Below are 15,636 nucleotides of genomic sequence, written 5' to 3'. Positions count from 1 at the left end.
CCCTGGGCCAGGGCACTCAAAGACTTGCCCCATGAAGATTTCCACTTCACAAGCAATTCATTAATTGAGCTCCATATTAACAGCTGTTTAATAATACTCAATTCAAAGGATACTGTTTTATTATCTATAATAAATGCCAACCACTAGAACGTACTCTCTCTCTCTTTTTAATATTGGTTACCAAGTACACTCCTAGATGAATCAAACTACTGGCCACTTGTATCAGCTCTCGCCTTAGACAGCACTCCTCCTTCCCGATCCATTTCAGAACCTTCCAAAACCACTTTGTTCTCTCGAGGTCCATGGTTGACTCTGTCCCAGCGACTCTCCGGAACGCACTCGAGGGCGAAGGCTGGGATGGATCCACACGGCTGATTTCTGACCCGATGGCTAGGGAACCTGGGCAGAAGGAATGTCACAGGGTTAACCTGGATGGCGTCTCAGTATGCTGTAAGCATGCGCACACGGATGATTGAAAGTAAACAGTCAAGCACCGGTCCAGGAGAGCCACATCCGGCAAAGGTTTCCATGCTCTCCTGTGGAAACCCGAATTGTTGAGACTGGGGTGAGGAGGGGTGATGACAGGGCAAAGGGGACACAGGCCCGGAGCATGGCTGGAGGGGCACAGGGAAGGATCGGCGATCCACGAGTCTCTCAAGAGTCGTGGGCATGGGGCTCTGCTCCCCACCTCTTGGGGCAACAGCTGTGCAGTGGTTCCCTGGGGATGAATCCTCTCTCAACCCGGGACTCTGGGCCACAAGAAAACAGTGCTATCTGACGGCTGGGGCTATCAGGATTGGACAGCAGCTGTCTTGGAAGCCATCTGGTGACTGAAGGACCTTGCCAGTGTGTTGATGCCACCTAAGATTTGGATACCTTTGTACAATCTTGGCGGTTACAAAGACATGTAATATTTCTTGCACATTTGACTCTATGGATTGGAAATCTCACAGCTGGTCTCCCCTTCACCCCTAGTCCTCAGATGAGTTGAGGCAGGCAGCATCTGCTTTGAGCAGGTGGTGTGGAGGCCCTGACTACAACACGCAGTCCATACAGCCAGAAGAGGGCCACTTGGGCTTGTTTTATGGTTCCACAACTCAATCCACTGGAAGCACCCATTCATCTAGGCCAGGAACTTTGGAAAATAGCCACTTGCTCAACTGACTGGAAGAGATCCATATTTCTACTCACGTCAAAGAAGTGACCCAACAGAATGCTCAAATTATAGAATAATTTCATTGATAACACATGCAAGTAAAATTTTCCTGAAGGTCATCCAACAGTTGTAGCTGTACATTGACAGGGAGCTGCCAGAGGTCCAGGCCGAATTCAGGAGAAGATGTGGAATATGGGATCTCGGTCGATATCAGATGGATCTTGGCTCAAAGTAGAGAGTCTTAGAAAGATGTTTACTTATGCTTCAATGACTATGCCAAGGCATTTGACTGTGTGGATCATAACTAACTATGGATCACCTTGGGAAGGATGGGAATTCCAGAACCCTTCATTGTGCATGTGCGGAACCTGAACCTGGATCAAGAAGCAGGTGTGTGAAAGGAACAAGGGGATACTGATTTTTATTAAGAAAGGTTGTATTCTCTCACCATATTGATCCCATCTGCATGCTGAGCAAATAATTAGAGAAGCTGCCTTAGATAAAGAAGAATGTTGCATGGGGATTGGAGGAAGGCTTATTAACAACCTGTCATATGCAGACAACACAACTTTGCTTGCTGAAAGTGAGGAGGACTTGAAGCACTTGTTGCTGAAGATCAGGGATTGCAGTCTTCAATATGGATTCAATTCAGTGTCAAGAAGACCCAAATGTTCACAACTGCACCAGTCACATCATGATAAATGAGAAAAGGTTGAAGTTGTCAAGGATGTTGTCTAGCTTGGATCCACAGTCAATGCTCATGGAAGCAGCAGTCAAGAGCTCAAAGAATGCATGGCATCAGGTAAATCTGCTGCACAGACCTCTCTAAGGAACTGAAAGCAAGGAGGTTACTTTCAGGACTACAGGGCACCTGACCCAGGCCATGGTATTTTCAATTGCCTCATATGCACATGAAAGTTGGACATTATTCATAAAGGCTGAAGAAGAATCGATGCATTTGAATTGTGGCGTGGTGCTGGAGAAGAATATTCAAAGTACCACGGATTGCTAAGAGGGATAAACAGACCTATTTTGGGAAAAAGTCCGGCCAGAATGCTCCTTAGAAGCAAGGATGGTGAGATTTCTTCTGACATCCTTTGGACATGTTGTCAGGCGAGACCAGTCCCTGCAGAAGGACATTGTGTTGGGTAAAATTGGGGGCCAGTGACGAGGAGGAATTCCCTAAAGGAGATGGACGGACACAGCGGCTGCATCAATGCGCCCGAGCACAGGAACAGTTGTGAGGATGGCCCAGGACCGGGCAGTGGTTCATTCTGTTGTGCATAAGGCAGCCATGGGTTGGAACTGACTTGATGGCCCCTAACAACAATTACCAGAGGGTTAAGGGATGGATAAGAGGCCCTCTCCCGATGGGTCAGTCAGGGTGCGAGGTAGTACCGATGAAGAACACAGCTTTCCCCCAGATCCTGGATGCTTCCTCCCCCCAACTACCATGATCCGAATTCTACCTTGCAGGGCTGGATAGGGCAGAGGTTGTACACTGGTGCATATGGGAGCTGGAGGCACAGGGAATCCAGGGTGGATGATACCTTCAGGACCAAGGGTGTGAGGGGCGATGCTGGGAGAGTGGAGGGTGAGTGGGTTGGTAAGGGGGAACTGATTGCAAGGATCCACATGTGACCTCCTCCCTGAGAGATGGACGGCAGAGAAGGGGGGGAAGGGAGACTACGGATAGGGCAAGATATGACAAAATAACAAGGTATAAATTACCAAGGGCACATGAGGGAGGGGGGAATGGGGAGGGAGGGGGAAAAAAAGAGGACCTGATGCAAAGGGCTAAGTGGAGAGCAAATGCTATGAGAATGATTGGGGCAGGGAATGTGCGGATGTGCTTTATACAATTGATGTATGTATAGGTATGGATTGTGGTAAGAGTTGTATGAGCCCCTAATAAAATGTAAAAAAAGAAAAGAGAAAAAAAAGAAAATGATTAGGGCAAAGAATGTACAGATGTACTTTATACAATTGATGTATGTATATGTATGGATTGTGATAAGAGTTGTATGAGCCCTGCTATAGTTTATTGTGCCAGCCTGGCCGATAAACACAAGTAGGATTAACTGAAGGGCAGAGGGATAAATGGCTCGGTGAGCCTCACCTTGGTTGTTCTGTGCCTCAGTTTAAAGGGGTACACTACCTGTGGGATGCCTAGCCTGTGGACTGTGTCGCTGTAAGTTGAGGTCCCTTTAAGCCCACACAATTGGAATGTTCATCTCTGGAGCTGGGGACTGACAGCTGATGACAGTTGGGGACCTGCCTTGCTGTTTGCTGCCTGGATATATATAGCCCAGCTTTCTCTACAGAAGGGGACTGGCACCTGGCAGCTCTCAAAACTTGAAGGACTGCTAGTGTCTCACTGCTTTAAAATTTAACTGTTAATTTCTTGTATTATCTATCTGTATATAATTTAATGGTTTATTTCTTGAATTATATATCTATCTTTATAAATATATTTATATATAATTACTAGCAATCTGGTTTGTCTCTCTAGAGAACCCTGTCCAATACAAGCCCCTAATAAAATGTTTTTTTAAAAAAAGGCCCTCTCCCTTTCCACTGTTTTCCCAATAGAACATGGAGAGATAAATTAGACAAGAGAGAATGATTATTTCTGCTGCAGCTGAGGAAAAGAGAAAGGCAGGGAGGTAGTCAGGAAAGAAGTACCCAACGTATAATGGAGGCTGATGAGACATAGTCCTTGTGCTCAGAACTGGGCTTGTCTTTCACAGAACAAAATCTGGGTCCTCTTACAGACAGAATGCCGTGGCCTGGAAGTAATAGCAGGGGGAGGGGCACCTAGTACCACGTAGTTGGTGCTAGTTCCGTTCAATCACAGTCTTTGGGTATGGCAGCTTGGCGGAACCTGTGTCAGGCACCTTTTGCAGGAGAACATGATGGTACTCCACGTTCAGACTTGGATCTGTCTCCCTTCCTAGTAACTGGACCACACTTCAAATCAAGGCAATGGGCTGGCCAAGTCCACGTGGTACAATGATGTAGGTATGATGAAGGGCAGAAAAGGCCTAGTTCTGCATTTCTAAAGAGTCTAACTCCCCCAGAGTGTTACAGAAAAGAGGCGCTTGACTCTGTTTGCAATTCACCATCACCTACCCAGCAGAAACCAAAAGCTGAATAGGGGTGGGGGGACCCTGATTCCTGATGTAGTTTGGAGCATCTTTCCCTCTTCTTCTCCTGGGTACTTCTGCTTATCTGATAACGTACGGATGCACGTGGAAGTGAGAGAGAGAGAGAGAGAGAGAGAGCGCGAAACTCATAAGGAAAAAAAATTAGTCAACTGGCATAATATAGTTCACAAAGACAATGGTCTACATCCTAATTTGATGAGTAGTAACTGTGATCTTAAAAACATCTCAGCAGCCATATGCATCCTGAGAAGAGTGTGAAAATCAGAAGACACATGGGGACAATTCGTCCAAATAAGCTAATAGACTAGGCAGACATCAGCTTATACCACCGTGAGATCAGAAGAACTAGATGGTGCCAAGCTACCACTTCCGACTGCTCTGGAAAAGATCGCATTGGAAGATCCTGGATAGAGTGGGAGGAAAATGTGTACCAGAATTCAAAATCACCACACACGGCTGGTCCGAAGGTAGTGAGATCTCACAACGATTGCTTACAAAATCACCACACACACACACAAAAAGACCAGACTCGCTGGTTGGGAAGAGACTGGTGCGACCCCCAAAACTATGGCTCTTACCCTTCAGGTTGGCATTGAACTCACTTCCATATCACTTCCAATGAAGACTCAAAGGGCATCCTTAACCCAAGGACAAAGTTCAGAGGGCTAGGCAATAAAGAGGAATGGAAACGGGAAATACCAGGAGGAAGCGGGATACATATGGCATGCTGAGGGGAATGCAATGGATGAGTGGAATCAGAATGGGTATGAATTGTCGAATGAAAAAGCTATGAAACTAATTCACAATGATTTTTTTCAAAATTAAAAAGAAAGAAAACAAATCTCATCATTGACCTCAAAAAACTTCAGGGAACAGACAATTGAATCCTGTGATCCAGGCTATTGGGGACTTTCAGGGAAAATTCCCACTTATATTTTTTCATTTTACTTCCCCCTTCTATGCTAGTTGCCTGGGCATCTTGTCGACAGTCCAGCTTCCGGGGGCAAGGACTCGATGCCAGTAATTTCTAATAGGAAGCAGCAGCTACTTCTACATTATCTTACATATTCTTTAAGAAGCTGTATTGGACAGGGTTCTCTAAAGAGACAAACCAGATTGCTAGTAATTATATATAAGTATATTTATAAAGATAGATATATAATTCAAGAAATCAACCGTTAAATAATATACAGATCGATAATACAAGAAATTAACAGTTAAATTTTAAAGCAGTGAGACACTAGCAGTCCTTCAAGGCTTGAGAGCTGCCAGGTGCCAGTCCCCTTCTGTAGAGAGAGCTGGGCTATATATATCCAGGCAGCAAACAGCAAGGCCCCAACTGTCATCAACTGTCGGTCCCCAGCTCCAGAGATGAACATTCCAATTGTGTGGGCTTAAAGGGACCTCAATTTACAGCGACACAGTCCACAGGCTAGGCATCCCACAGGTAGTGTACCCCTTTAAACTGAGGCACAGAACAACCAAGGTGAGGCTCACCGAGCCATTTATCCCTCTGCCCTTCAGTTAATCCTACTTGTGTTTATCGGCCAGGCTGGCACAATAAAGTATAGCAGAAGCTATCCCGTTCCTTTCTGTACACGGGACATATGGCTCCTTTACTGGAAATTGGAGGAGGAATCGTCTCTTTGATTTGTCCCCTATAGTTGAAAAGAGCTTTAAGGTTTGGAATGCCGTCCGTTCACCCCACTGTGGTGGCTTGGGTGTTGCTGTGATGCTGAAAGTGATGTCACTGGTGTTTCAAATCCCAGCAAGGCCGCCCAAAGGGAAGAGGTTTCTGCAAAACTTCCAGACTAAGAACAGACAACAAAGAAGGAATAGGCTGTCAACTTCAGAAGAACTAACCACTGGCAGTGAAACATCGTCAGGGACTGAAAACCTCATAAATACACGCGGAGCATTTTCAGAGATTGTGCCAGAGAATGAGCCCCTCAGGTCAGAAGGCACTCAAAATATGACTGCGGAAGAGCTGCCTTCTCAAAGTAGAGTCGACCAGAAAGACGTGGATGGACTAGAGCCTGCAGGGCCGTCATTGGCGGAGGGCAAATGACGAGAAATGAACAGAAACCATCGCAAAGCTGTACTTGGAATGTAAGAAATTGGATGCCATCAAAATGGAATGGGAAATGTAGAAACTCTTATTCTAGGCATTAGTGAGCAGGAATGGACTGGTATGTAATCATATGATTTATTATGCTGGCTATGACCGCTTCAAGAGAAAGGACACAGAGGCTGCAACAATGGGCTCAAGGTAACAAGACAGCAGTGAGGAGGGGGTGGACTGGGCAGTGCTTTGTTCTGCTGCACATATGGTCGCGATGGGTGGGGACTGACTGGGTGGCACCTAACTGCAACAACAACATACTTCAGAGACATCAAACAGAACACCAAACTCGCTGCCGTCCAGACAAGACTGATGCACAGTGACCCTAGAGGACAGAGCAGGACTGCCCTGTGAGTTTCTGACCCTGTCACTGTGGGGCGAGGAGAGCGCCTGGTCTTTCTCTCTCACAGCTGTGGATCACTTTGAATTGCTGACCTCTAAGATCGCAGCCCAACCTGTAACCACTACCCCACCACATCTCCTCCCAGTTTGTTATACTGAGTAATATATATCATATATATAAAACATATCATCTATTAATATCAGCATACAAACTTTTCTGTGGTTAAATAAATGTTAAAATGGCTGTCTATTTTTGATAATGTCTCCCTCTTGGAGATTAATTAAGTAAGTTCATTAAGGGAGTTCATTAAGTTCATCATGGCTCTGAGAAGTCTTGAAATAAAGAACCAATTACACCTGGCTTATCCAAATATATTTGACCCAGTAACCCCATTAAAAACAATACAGTATCCATGAACATCCCCCGGATATCCTAGGGAAGGGCTGTTTCCAAATGATCAGGAACATTTGATTCCCTAATTGTTACAAAGAGGATTAAGCAATAGCGCTAATCGGTTTTAAGGAAAAATCCAAAATTCAGAAAAAGTTCTATAGACAGAGGAGTTAATCACAAGGCTGTTTGTTATAGGAAAACCCCAGAAATGACTCAAATACATTAAAAACAAGAAGATGCATTGTCACTGATTATCACTATTCTGAAGAGTTCTTTAAAACCCATGAAAGGGATCAGTCACACTAGACGGCAGAGTAGGAAGTGTTAGAGTTTGGTCCCTCAAAAAAAGCAATTGCACTGGAAAGAGAAACTGGAATAGACTATTTTGGAACTCTGGAATCTAAACTGAAAGGATATCAACCACAAGCATGCCTAAGCAAAGGTGAGGCACATGCGCCAACCACTGCCCGCAGTGGCTGCCCTGTGGCAGCGGCATAGGAAGTACTCGCATGTCTTTGTGTGTGAGAGTGTGGATGTGTGTGCCATCTGTCAGCACCAGCTGATGGCAGAGATAAGAGAAGGGGATTCCAGGGACCACACACCATTTCAGCTCTACAAACAGGAGCCTAAGTAAACAAAGCCATTGCTACTGGAGTTCCAGTTGGAACGTGCACGGGATTATTCCGACCACAGTGTCCTAAGCTGCAGCCTGTGGAGGGCCACCGAGATGTCCTCTCAGTAACACACTTGTTCCTAGCCTGCTTCGAGCCCCTTCAGAAAGGGGCTACGTTTGGGGGAGATATTTGGAGGTAAGGGCTAGCATCAAATCTTCAACAAAACTCAAGTGGACGTGTGTTCACCTTATTGAAACTTGGCAACAACTTCCTGGGGACGCTGTCCCACATCGATCAACAGTTGTTAGAGGATCAGGCACTTTCAGGAAAGGTTGGGAGACCTCAAAGATGATTGAGAGAGGGAAGACCATCATGATGAAGGAGGTGCCTGACGTCCAGCAACTGGTGAAAGCGGATTGCAGAAAGACCATGGAGGCAACAGCTACTGAAGTTGGGGGTCTCACAGAGACTTTCAATGTGAAGCAACTAGCTGGGCCTCCATAAATGGTGGGCCAAGGTGTGTGAAGACCAGCTTTCACAAAGAGAAATCAGGGACGCGAGATAGAATGCCAGGGCGGGGGAATGGTTTGAAGATTTCTCTAATAGAACTGTGACCTCCACCCAATTCACAATTTAAAAAATTCTTTAGAAGAAAAGTAATTAAATAAATAAAACTATGGGGCGATCTGGAATAGTCTAGAACAGTGGTTCTCAGAAAGGGTAGCATTTCATCCCAGGAACTAGGCAATTAGGAAATACATGAGGGAAATGAAATATAAAAGGGGACATTCAGTCTGACAGGATTAGAAATCGCTGTGTTATGCACCGCACTACCATTTGCATTTCTCACTAACAACTCGTCTTTGACATGTGTGCATGTGTGGCATACATGTTATGACTAGGTGGATGGCATTGAATTGCCATTGAGTCAAGCTATCCCGTCAACAAGCAGACAGACAAAAATCCATTGCTGCCTGGTCGATTCCCACACAGTGACCTGATCTGTCATATGGGCATCTCGTGGCTGTGATTTTTTTGGATGTAGATTGCCAAGCCTTGCTTCCATGGGGCCCTTGATTCAAACTGCTCGGTAGGTTCAAACCTCCAACCTTTTGGGCTCGTTGTTGTGCACAACTTCTTGTGCCACTCAGCAACCAGATGTACCACAGCTTATTTAAATGCTTCCTACTAATGGATGTTTAGGTTATTTCTAGGTCCATGCTATCATAAGCAACGCTGTAATGAAAATCTTCCTATATGAATCTTGATGCCTAAGTGTACGTATTTCTCATTGAGATGTGAAACTGCTGAAACAGGAGCAGATGTTGGAGGGAGGTGGGAAAATGAGGAGCTAATGCCAGGGGCTTCCCTTGAGAGCTAATGTTTTGAGAATGGTGAGGATATAACTAATGTACAGATGTGCTTTATACAATTGATGTATGTATGGATTGTGGTAAGAGTTGTATGAACCCCTAATAAAATGATTTTTTTTTAAATCAGGTTATTTTAAGTTTTAAATGGTACTGTTAAATTTCTTTCTCAAGAAGCCTGATGACTTTCACTCCAACCAATTGTGTCTAAGAAGAGCCTTTCCCTCCACATTCTTCCTAACGCTTGAGGGTGTCGAGGTTTTTACTGTTTTGTGAATCTGCGAGTTGAGAGGAGTTTCTTCTTTTAAGTCGCATTTCTCTAACACTAATCAGGCTGAATGTCATTTCAAGCATTTCTTGGCTACCCTCTTGCCTCCATGACTGGCAATTCACATCCTTATTTTTTTTCTTTGGGTTTGCCATACAAATGCTTTAGATTTATTACCGCTTTTCCTTTACTGCTCTGTGGTTTTTGGTCTACTTAACGGGCTTTCTTGAACTTTGTTTCAATGGCTGGTCACATTCTGTTGGGTGAATGTACAAGGAGCTTCCTCAGACACTCGTAGGAGCAGTCTGACTCCGGCCTGTCAGGGAGACGAGTCAGAATTGACTTGCGGGCAAGGACGGGTAGCTTTAGATGCTACCACGGTATTTTCAGTGGCTTCATATGCCTATAATCGTTGGACAGCCAATGAGGAAGACCACAAAAGAAGCGACACATCTAAACTATGATGCTGGCAAAGAATATTCCAAGTCTCCTGGTCTGTCGAAAGAATAAACAAATCTGTCTCAGTAGAGGCAAGGACGGCGAGGTTTGATCTCACATGCTTTGGACAAGTTATCAGGAGAGACCAGCAACTGGCAAAGGGCATCGTGTTTGGTAAAGCAGAGAAAAGAGGAAGGCCCTCAAAGAGCTGACTGACATGGTGGCTGCAAGAATGGCCTCAAATGTAACAACAATGATGAGGAAGGCGCAGACCTAGCAGTGCTTGGCCTCGCTGCACGTAGGGTTGCTATCAGTCAGGGCTGACTGCATGGCACCGAACAACCACAACAAGGGATTGCTTCAGTCATCTTAAAGGGAGGGACAGTTGACATGACATTAAAGGGCAAGTAGGAATTGTCTTGGTGATAAGTTGGACATTCACAACACAGGGATTGTCTGCACATATCTTGGTGCCTGGTAAATTAAACATAATAAACATGTTTATTGAATGGAGGAGGGAGCCAAAGAAGCTTTTCCACATTCAAGGTATGTTCAAAAATGCAGCCCAACATCAACCGAGATATTGAGATGATCCCTACAATTCGACTCCTCCTTTACCCGAGCTAATCAAGAGTGGACTCTACTTGTAAACCTTAGTCATGGGGGACTGCCCGCTCCCGGACTGGGATGAGTACCCTGGACGGGCCTTGATCACATACCTGAGTCCTCTCTCTTATTACAACTTCGCTTTTAGGGTACTGCTTTAGTTGGGGAAGCTTCAGGGATTCCTTGAAGGTTGAGAATGCGCCTGAGAAGAGGACGAGGGATGAGCTCAGGCCCAGGGGGTTAGGTTGCCCTATATCCTTGAAGTTGCTCTCTGTATTCTTCAGGTGGAACTCCATATCCTGAAGGCAGGGCTTCATATCTGGGAGGTGAAGCTACATATCCTGGAGGTGGGACTCCATATCTGGGAGGCGGAGCTCCATATCCTAGAGGCGGGGCTTCATATTCAGGAAGTGGAGCTTCACGTCTGAGAGGCGGGGTTTCATATCCTGGAGGTGAGACTCCATGCTCCACAGATGGTGGTCCATATCCCTGAAGCGGGGGATCATTTCTCACAGACTGGGCTCTATGGCTCACAAGTGGTCGTCCATATTCTGTAAGGGACACTCTGATGGGTGCAGTTGAATAGAAAGCAGCTGGGAATGACAATGAAAAGAAAAAGGTTACTCACTTTCTAGGCTGGTAAATCTAGACAAGGAAGAGCATAAAAATAATGCTGAAGTAGACAGACATGAGAAAAAAATTCAGGCTGAATAAGGTTAAAGCCATTTTCTTTAGCAACTATCAGCTGTGAAGGGGTTTAAATGCACATGAAAACAGCCTGATAATTAGATACACACACACACACACACACACACAAATAAAACGTGCTTTGATTACCAAAAGATAATGAAAAATATGCATTTGGCAAATACAAACAAAGAAAAGTACCTTTAATTCCATCATTGAAGACAAATATTTACTACTTTTGGTGTATTTACTTGTAGAATTTCTATGAATTTAAAAAATATAATCATAGTCATAGCAAATATAATTTTCTATATGGCTCTTTTCACTTGACATTAAAAAATCACTTAATACTATGGATTTAGTTCATACATTAAATAATAAATTAATCTATAAATCCCCATGAATTCTCCCAAATTTTTATAATAAATTAATTTACATTATAAATTAAAAGCAGTATAGTCTATCACCTTGTTACTTTATTTACCAATGTATTTAATTGATATTTATTAACTGATTTGGTTTATTTACTTGATTAATTTACAATTTATTTACTTGATTCTTGTAACTTTATTGAACAATCCCATGACATCTCACTGGTCAAAGTAAAGAAGTAACCGCCATCCCTAACTATGTAACCGCCATCCCTAACTATGTAACCGCCATCCCTAACTATGTAACCACCATCCCTAACTATGTAACCGCCATCCCTAACTATGTAACTGCCACACAACTAGTTGCTACACTCCTGGGCCTTTATGGAAATTTATATTCACATTAAAATCTGGACATGGATGTTTACAGAAGTGTCATTCAAAATAGGCAAAAAATGGAAACAACCAAGAGAGAGTATTCAAAAACAAAAGCTCTTGAGATGACTGAAACACCTGGGTAAGGTCCAGAGCAGCGCTTCTCAGCCTTCCTCACACCGCTACCCTTTAATAGCCCTTCGTGTGGTGGGGACCCCCAACCATAACATTAAGTTTGTTGCTACTTCATCACTGTCATTTTGCTACTGTGATAAATCAGGTGGCCCCTGTGAAAGGGTCGTTTGACTCCCAAAAGGGTTGCAACCCACAGGTTGAGAACCGCTGGTCTAGACCAAATCCTTCCTTGTTCTAAGTGACTCCATTTATACTTTTCTATCATGTAGCACAGAATGTTACTTCTGTCCAAACACACACGCACACACACACACACACACACACGGATGAGTTTGTGGGTAGAAACAGCCACCCAGAGAAGATGGTCCAGGTGTTAATCATGTGACATTAGCAGCTACGCTCATTTTAAGAATATAGGCCTTTGGACTACACTTGTGATTTTCCAAACCTTCCTTATAACTAATGGGCTGAGGTAGTTAGTTTATTGTGCCAACCTGGCCAATAAACACATGTGGGTTTAACTGAATAGCAGAGCCTCGCCTTTCTAGTTCTCGGATCTCTTGCTTTCTGGTGGTCGGACCAGCTACCTTAGCCAGTTCCCTGCTTCAGCTGGCAAGGCTCATCTCCTGCAAGACATCCCTGAGGAGAAGCCACTTGGCCCTTCCCCAATGCAGCCCTGGGTGCTGGAGCATCCATGTGGAGACACCTGCCAGCGCTGAGGTGCTTACACATTCACTGACTCGGCTTTCCTCCTGCAATCAGCATCATTGCATGTGCTTTGTGAGATGGAGGAGGACTTTGTGGATTGGTGCTGGACATATGGGTTAATGGCTTAATGTTGGCCTTGTGGGCTTGGGCAGCACTGGGCTGGGATGTTTTCTTGATGCGCACTTAACCTTTACATAAAACTCTCTCTTCTACATGAATTTCTGTGGATTTGTTTCTCTAAAGTACCCAGACTAACACATTATGGTGCCCGGAGTGGAGTTCAAACCCACGCGAACTTTTGTTTCTCTGAAGTACCTAGATGAATACAGGGGCCGTGGTGGCTCTGTCAGGTTGGACTGCTGGTAGTTCAAAGCCTCCGGGTGCTCCTTGGGAGAAAGAGGCTTTTTGCTTCCATGAAGATTGACAGCCTTGGAAACCCACGGAGGCAGTTCTACTCTGTCCTATAGGGTCCCTGTGAGTCAGAATGGCCTTCGTGGGGGTGAGATAACACTGTGCCACCTTAGAGCACTTCCTCAAGAGTTTCTTGACTCTGATCCTCTGATTTGCAAAACACCCTTTGCCATTCATCAGACTCTTTGCTTTCACTTTCAACAGACTTGCCGCCTTATAACTGCAACACAACCCAGATATTGTTCAGTTGCGGAATGGCTTCAAAGAAACTGTGGCACGTCTACGCGAAATGCATGCTCTGTTTCCAGCTGCCCTTGAGTGGACCCCAACCCGTGGTGATCCCATGCACAACCCAATGACCTGCTGCCCCATCATCTGTTGCCAACCAAGGTTCCATTGTGACCCACAGGGGTTTTCCCGGCTGCTCTTGAAGTCGTCCCACCCAGTCCACAAGATCTGAAGACGTTTGTTCAGCACCACAACCACATGCACGCCTCCAACAACAGGTGGGTGATGGCTGTGCACTGGCTGGAGATAAAAACAGATGCTACGTCCTACTTGATACTAGAGAACAGACTATCGACACAAGAAACAACCCGGACGAGTCTCCAGGAAATTATGCCAAGTGAAAAAGAGGCCTATCCCCAGAGGTTCCGGACAGCAGGATGACATTGACCTAACACTCTTGAAACGTCAGAAATACAGAAATGAAGCTTACTGGTTGCCATGACTTAAGGAGAAAGGTGCAGGAGGGGAGTAGATATGGCTGTCAAAAGGCAACAGGAGCGATTCTTGGTGAAGCGAGCGTTCTGTATTTTAAGTGTGTTGTTGCGGGTTCAAATCAATGACAGCCACTATAATGTCTTGGAATTTAGAAGAGTCTTTTATTTGGTTGTAAACGGACTGCAAGAGTCTAAAAGCGATTCTTTGGATTGCACTCCCGAGTGGAGACAACAGCCAGCTTATGTAAGCAAGAGCCCATCTATCAGGGACTTTTTGATAGAGTGAGCAGGACCACAAAAGCAGAAGGCAAATTAACTCTATCGTTCTTTAGAGTAAGAGCGTTTCAGGGTACAGGGATGATTGTATCATCCAAAAGAAACAATATTACAGAATAGCAAAATCAATCACAACATTCAGATTACAACCTCGAAAGGAACAATATTGACAAATAATGAGATTAATTACAATGTCCTGATCTCGGGAGCATGAGAGTACATTCTAAATTCAATCACTAGTGGGACTTCCCAAGGTGGGAGGGAGAAGAAGGCAGGTCATTCAGCAGTCAACAAAATGGCATCGCTTCGGTCAGCTTGCTCAGTATCAATGTCAAGCTCCTGGTTGTGATACTGGACTGCACTCATACAGGATGCTGCCATCAAGAGGAACTGGATAAATGTTCTAAGGACGCTCTGTGTCATTTCTTATGACGACAGGTGAATGACCACTGATCTCAAAATATCCATCAACCTTTCCTTTTAGATGATAAATAGACACTTGATTTTAATAACTCCTAAAAAACAAGATAACCATTACGGTCACAAATAAGCAGCCTTTAGTTGTAAACAAAACTAAAAGCCCTTGAACATGCCATGATGCTCTAGCGAGAACCCGAGAACAGACCAGCAGTTGGGAGTCTTTCAGAAGCCTTCTGGGAGACTCCTGGAGGGCCACGAAAAGCAGTAAATCACACTGGATAATCACTGATCTAGCACTTCCCAAGAGCCTCACTTATCAGCACGAGATAGGAACAACAAGTAACAGATACCATACCGGGCATGAAGCCCAGGGCTGACATTCTCAGTTAGGCTGACGGATGTGACCAAGACATGGTGGCCAGGCTTGTGTGAACCCGGAAGGGGAAGCAGATAGGAGCATGGGTTTGCTCCTCCTACTGTAATTAGTTGATATGTCCCATGCTTGTTTATAATAATCAAAAGAATGCTAGAAATAAAGGCCCAGTTACTTGACGGCTTGCCGACAGGTTTCAGACAGGGTTAGGGTGCTGCACGTGACCATTTCCTTATGCCCTCAATCTCTGCTGTGTCTCTCAAAGCCAAGGCTGCAGTGAAGACGTCTTTGACCCCCTAGCAAATTCTGCCATCTCCCAGAAAGAATCTCCCCATACCTTACCTGGGCTAGGGCTCTCTTGGGCACTTGGCGTGTTCGTCTGTCTAGGAACTACCACATACAGGACGGGCCCATCCTGCCAATAATTTACAATTCCCAATGGAATTCCTCTGGCAACTGAGAAGTCAAGCAAAATAGAAATTCTTTTTATTTTTTTTTCGAGTCAGATTTACAGCAGCACTCAATCCATTAATTAACCAGGTATTAACATCCATCTTACATGTGTGCCCAGAAATGCTCCCCTTTGAGATAAGAATGTATACAGCCCTTATCCTGACCTACATGCTCCTTTGAAGCCAGAGACTACACAGCTCATTTGGCTGTACGCACCTGCCATACAGG

General features: G+C 44.8%; 1 protein-coding gene across 1 annotated transcript in view; it reads right to left on the bottom strand.

Moving 5' to 3' along the window:
• Positions 1-215: 215 nt before the first annotated feature.
• The window catches only part of WBP2NL (WBP2 N-terminal like), a 48,673-nt gene continuing 33,252 nt past the window's right edge, over positions 216-15,636 (bottom strand). Inside the window, exons 5-6 of the mRNA XM_075552627.1 lie at positions 10,591-11,070; positions 216-399 (exon numbers count right to left, since the gene is read on the bottom strand). Of these exons, the coding sequence (XP_075408742.1) occupies positions 10,718-11,070 (353 nt within the window). The 3' untranslated portion in view covers positions 216-399; positions 10,591-10,717. The remainder of the gene's footprint in view (positions 400-10,590; positions 11,071-15,636) is intronic.

Source organism: Tenrec ecaudatus, chromosome 6, assembly GCF_050624435.1.
Source record: "Tenrec ecaudatus isolate mTenEca1 chromosome 6, mTenEca1.hap1, whole genome shotgun sequence".
Lineage (NCBI taxonomy): Eukaryota > Metazoa > Chordata > Mammalia > Afrosoricida > Tenrecidae > Tenrec > Tenrec ecaudatus.
Note: the sequence above shows the minus strand (reverse complement) of the source record. Positions and strands in the feature narration are given on the sequence as shown.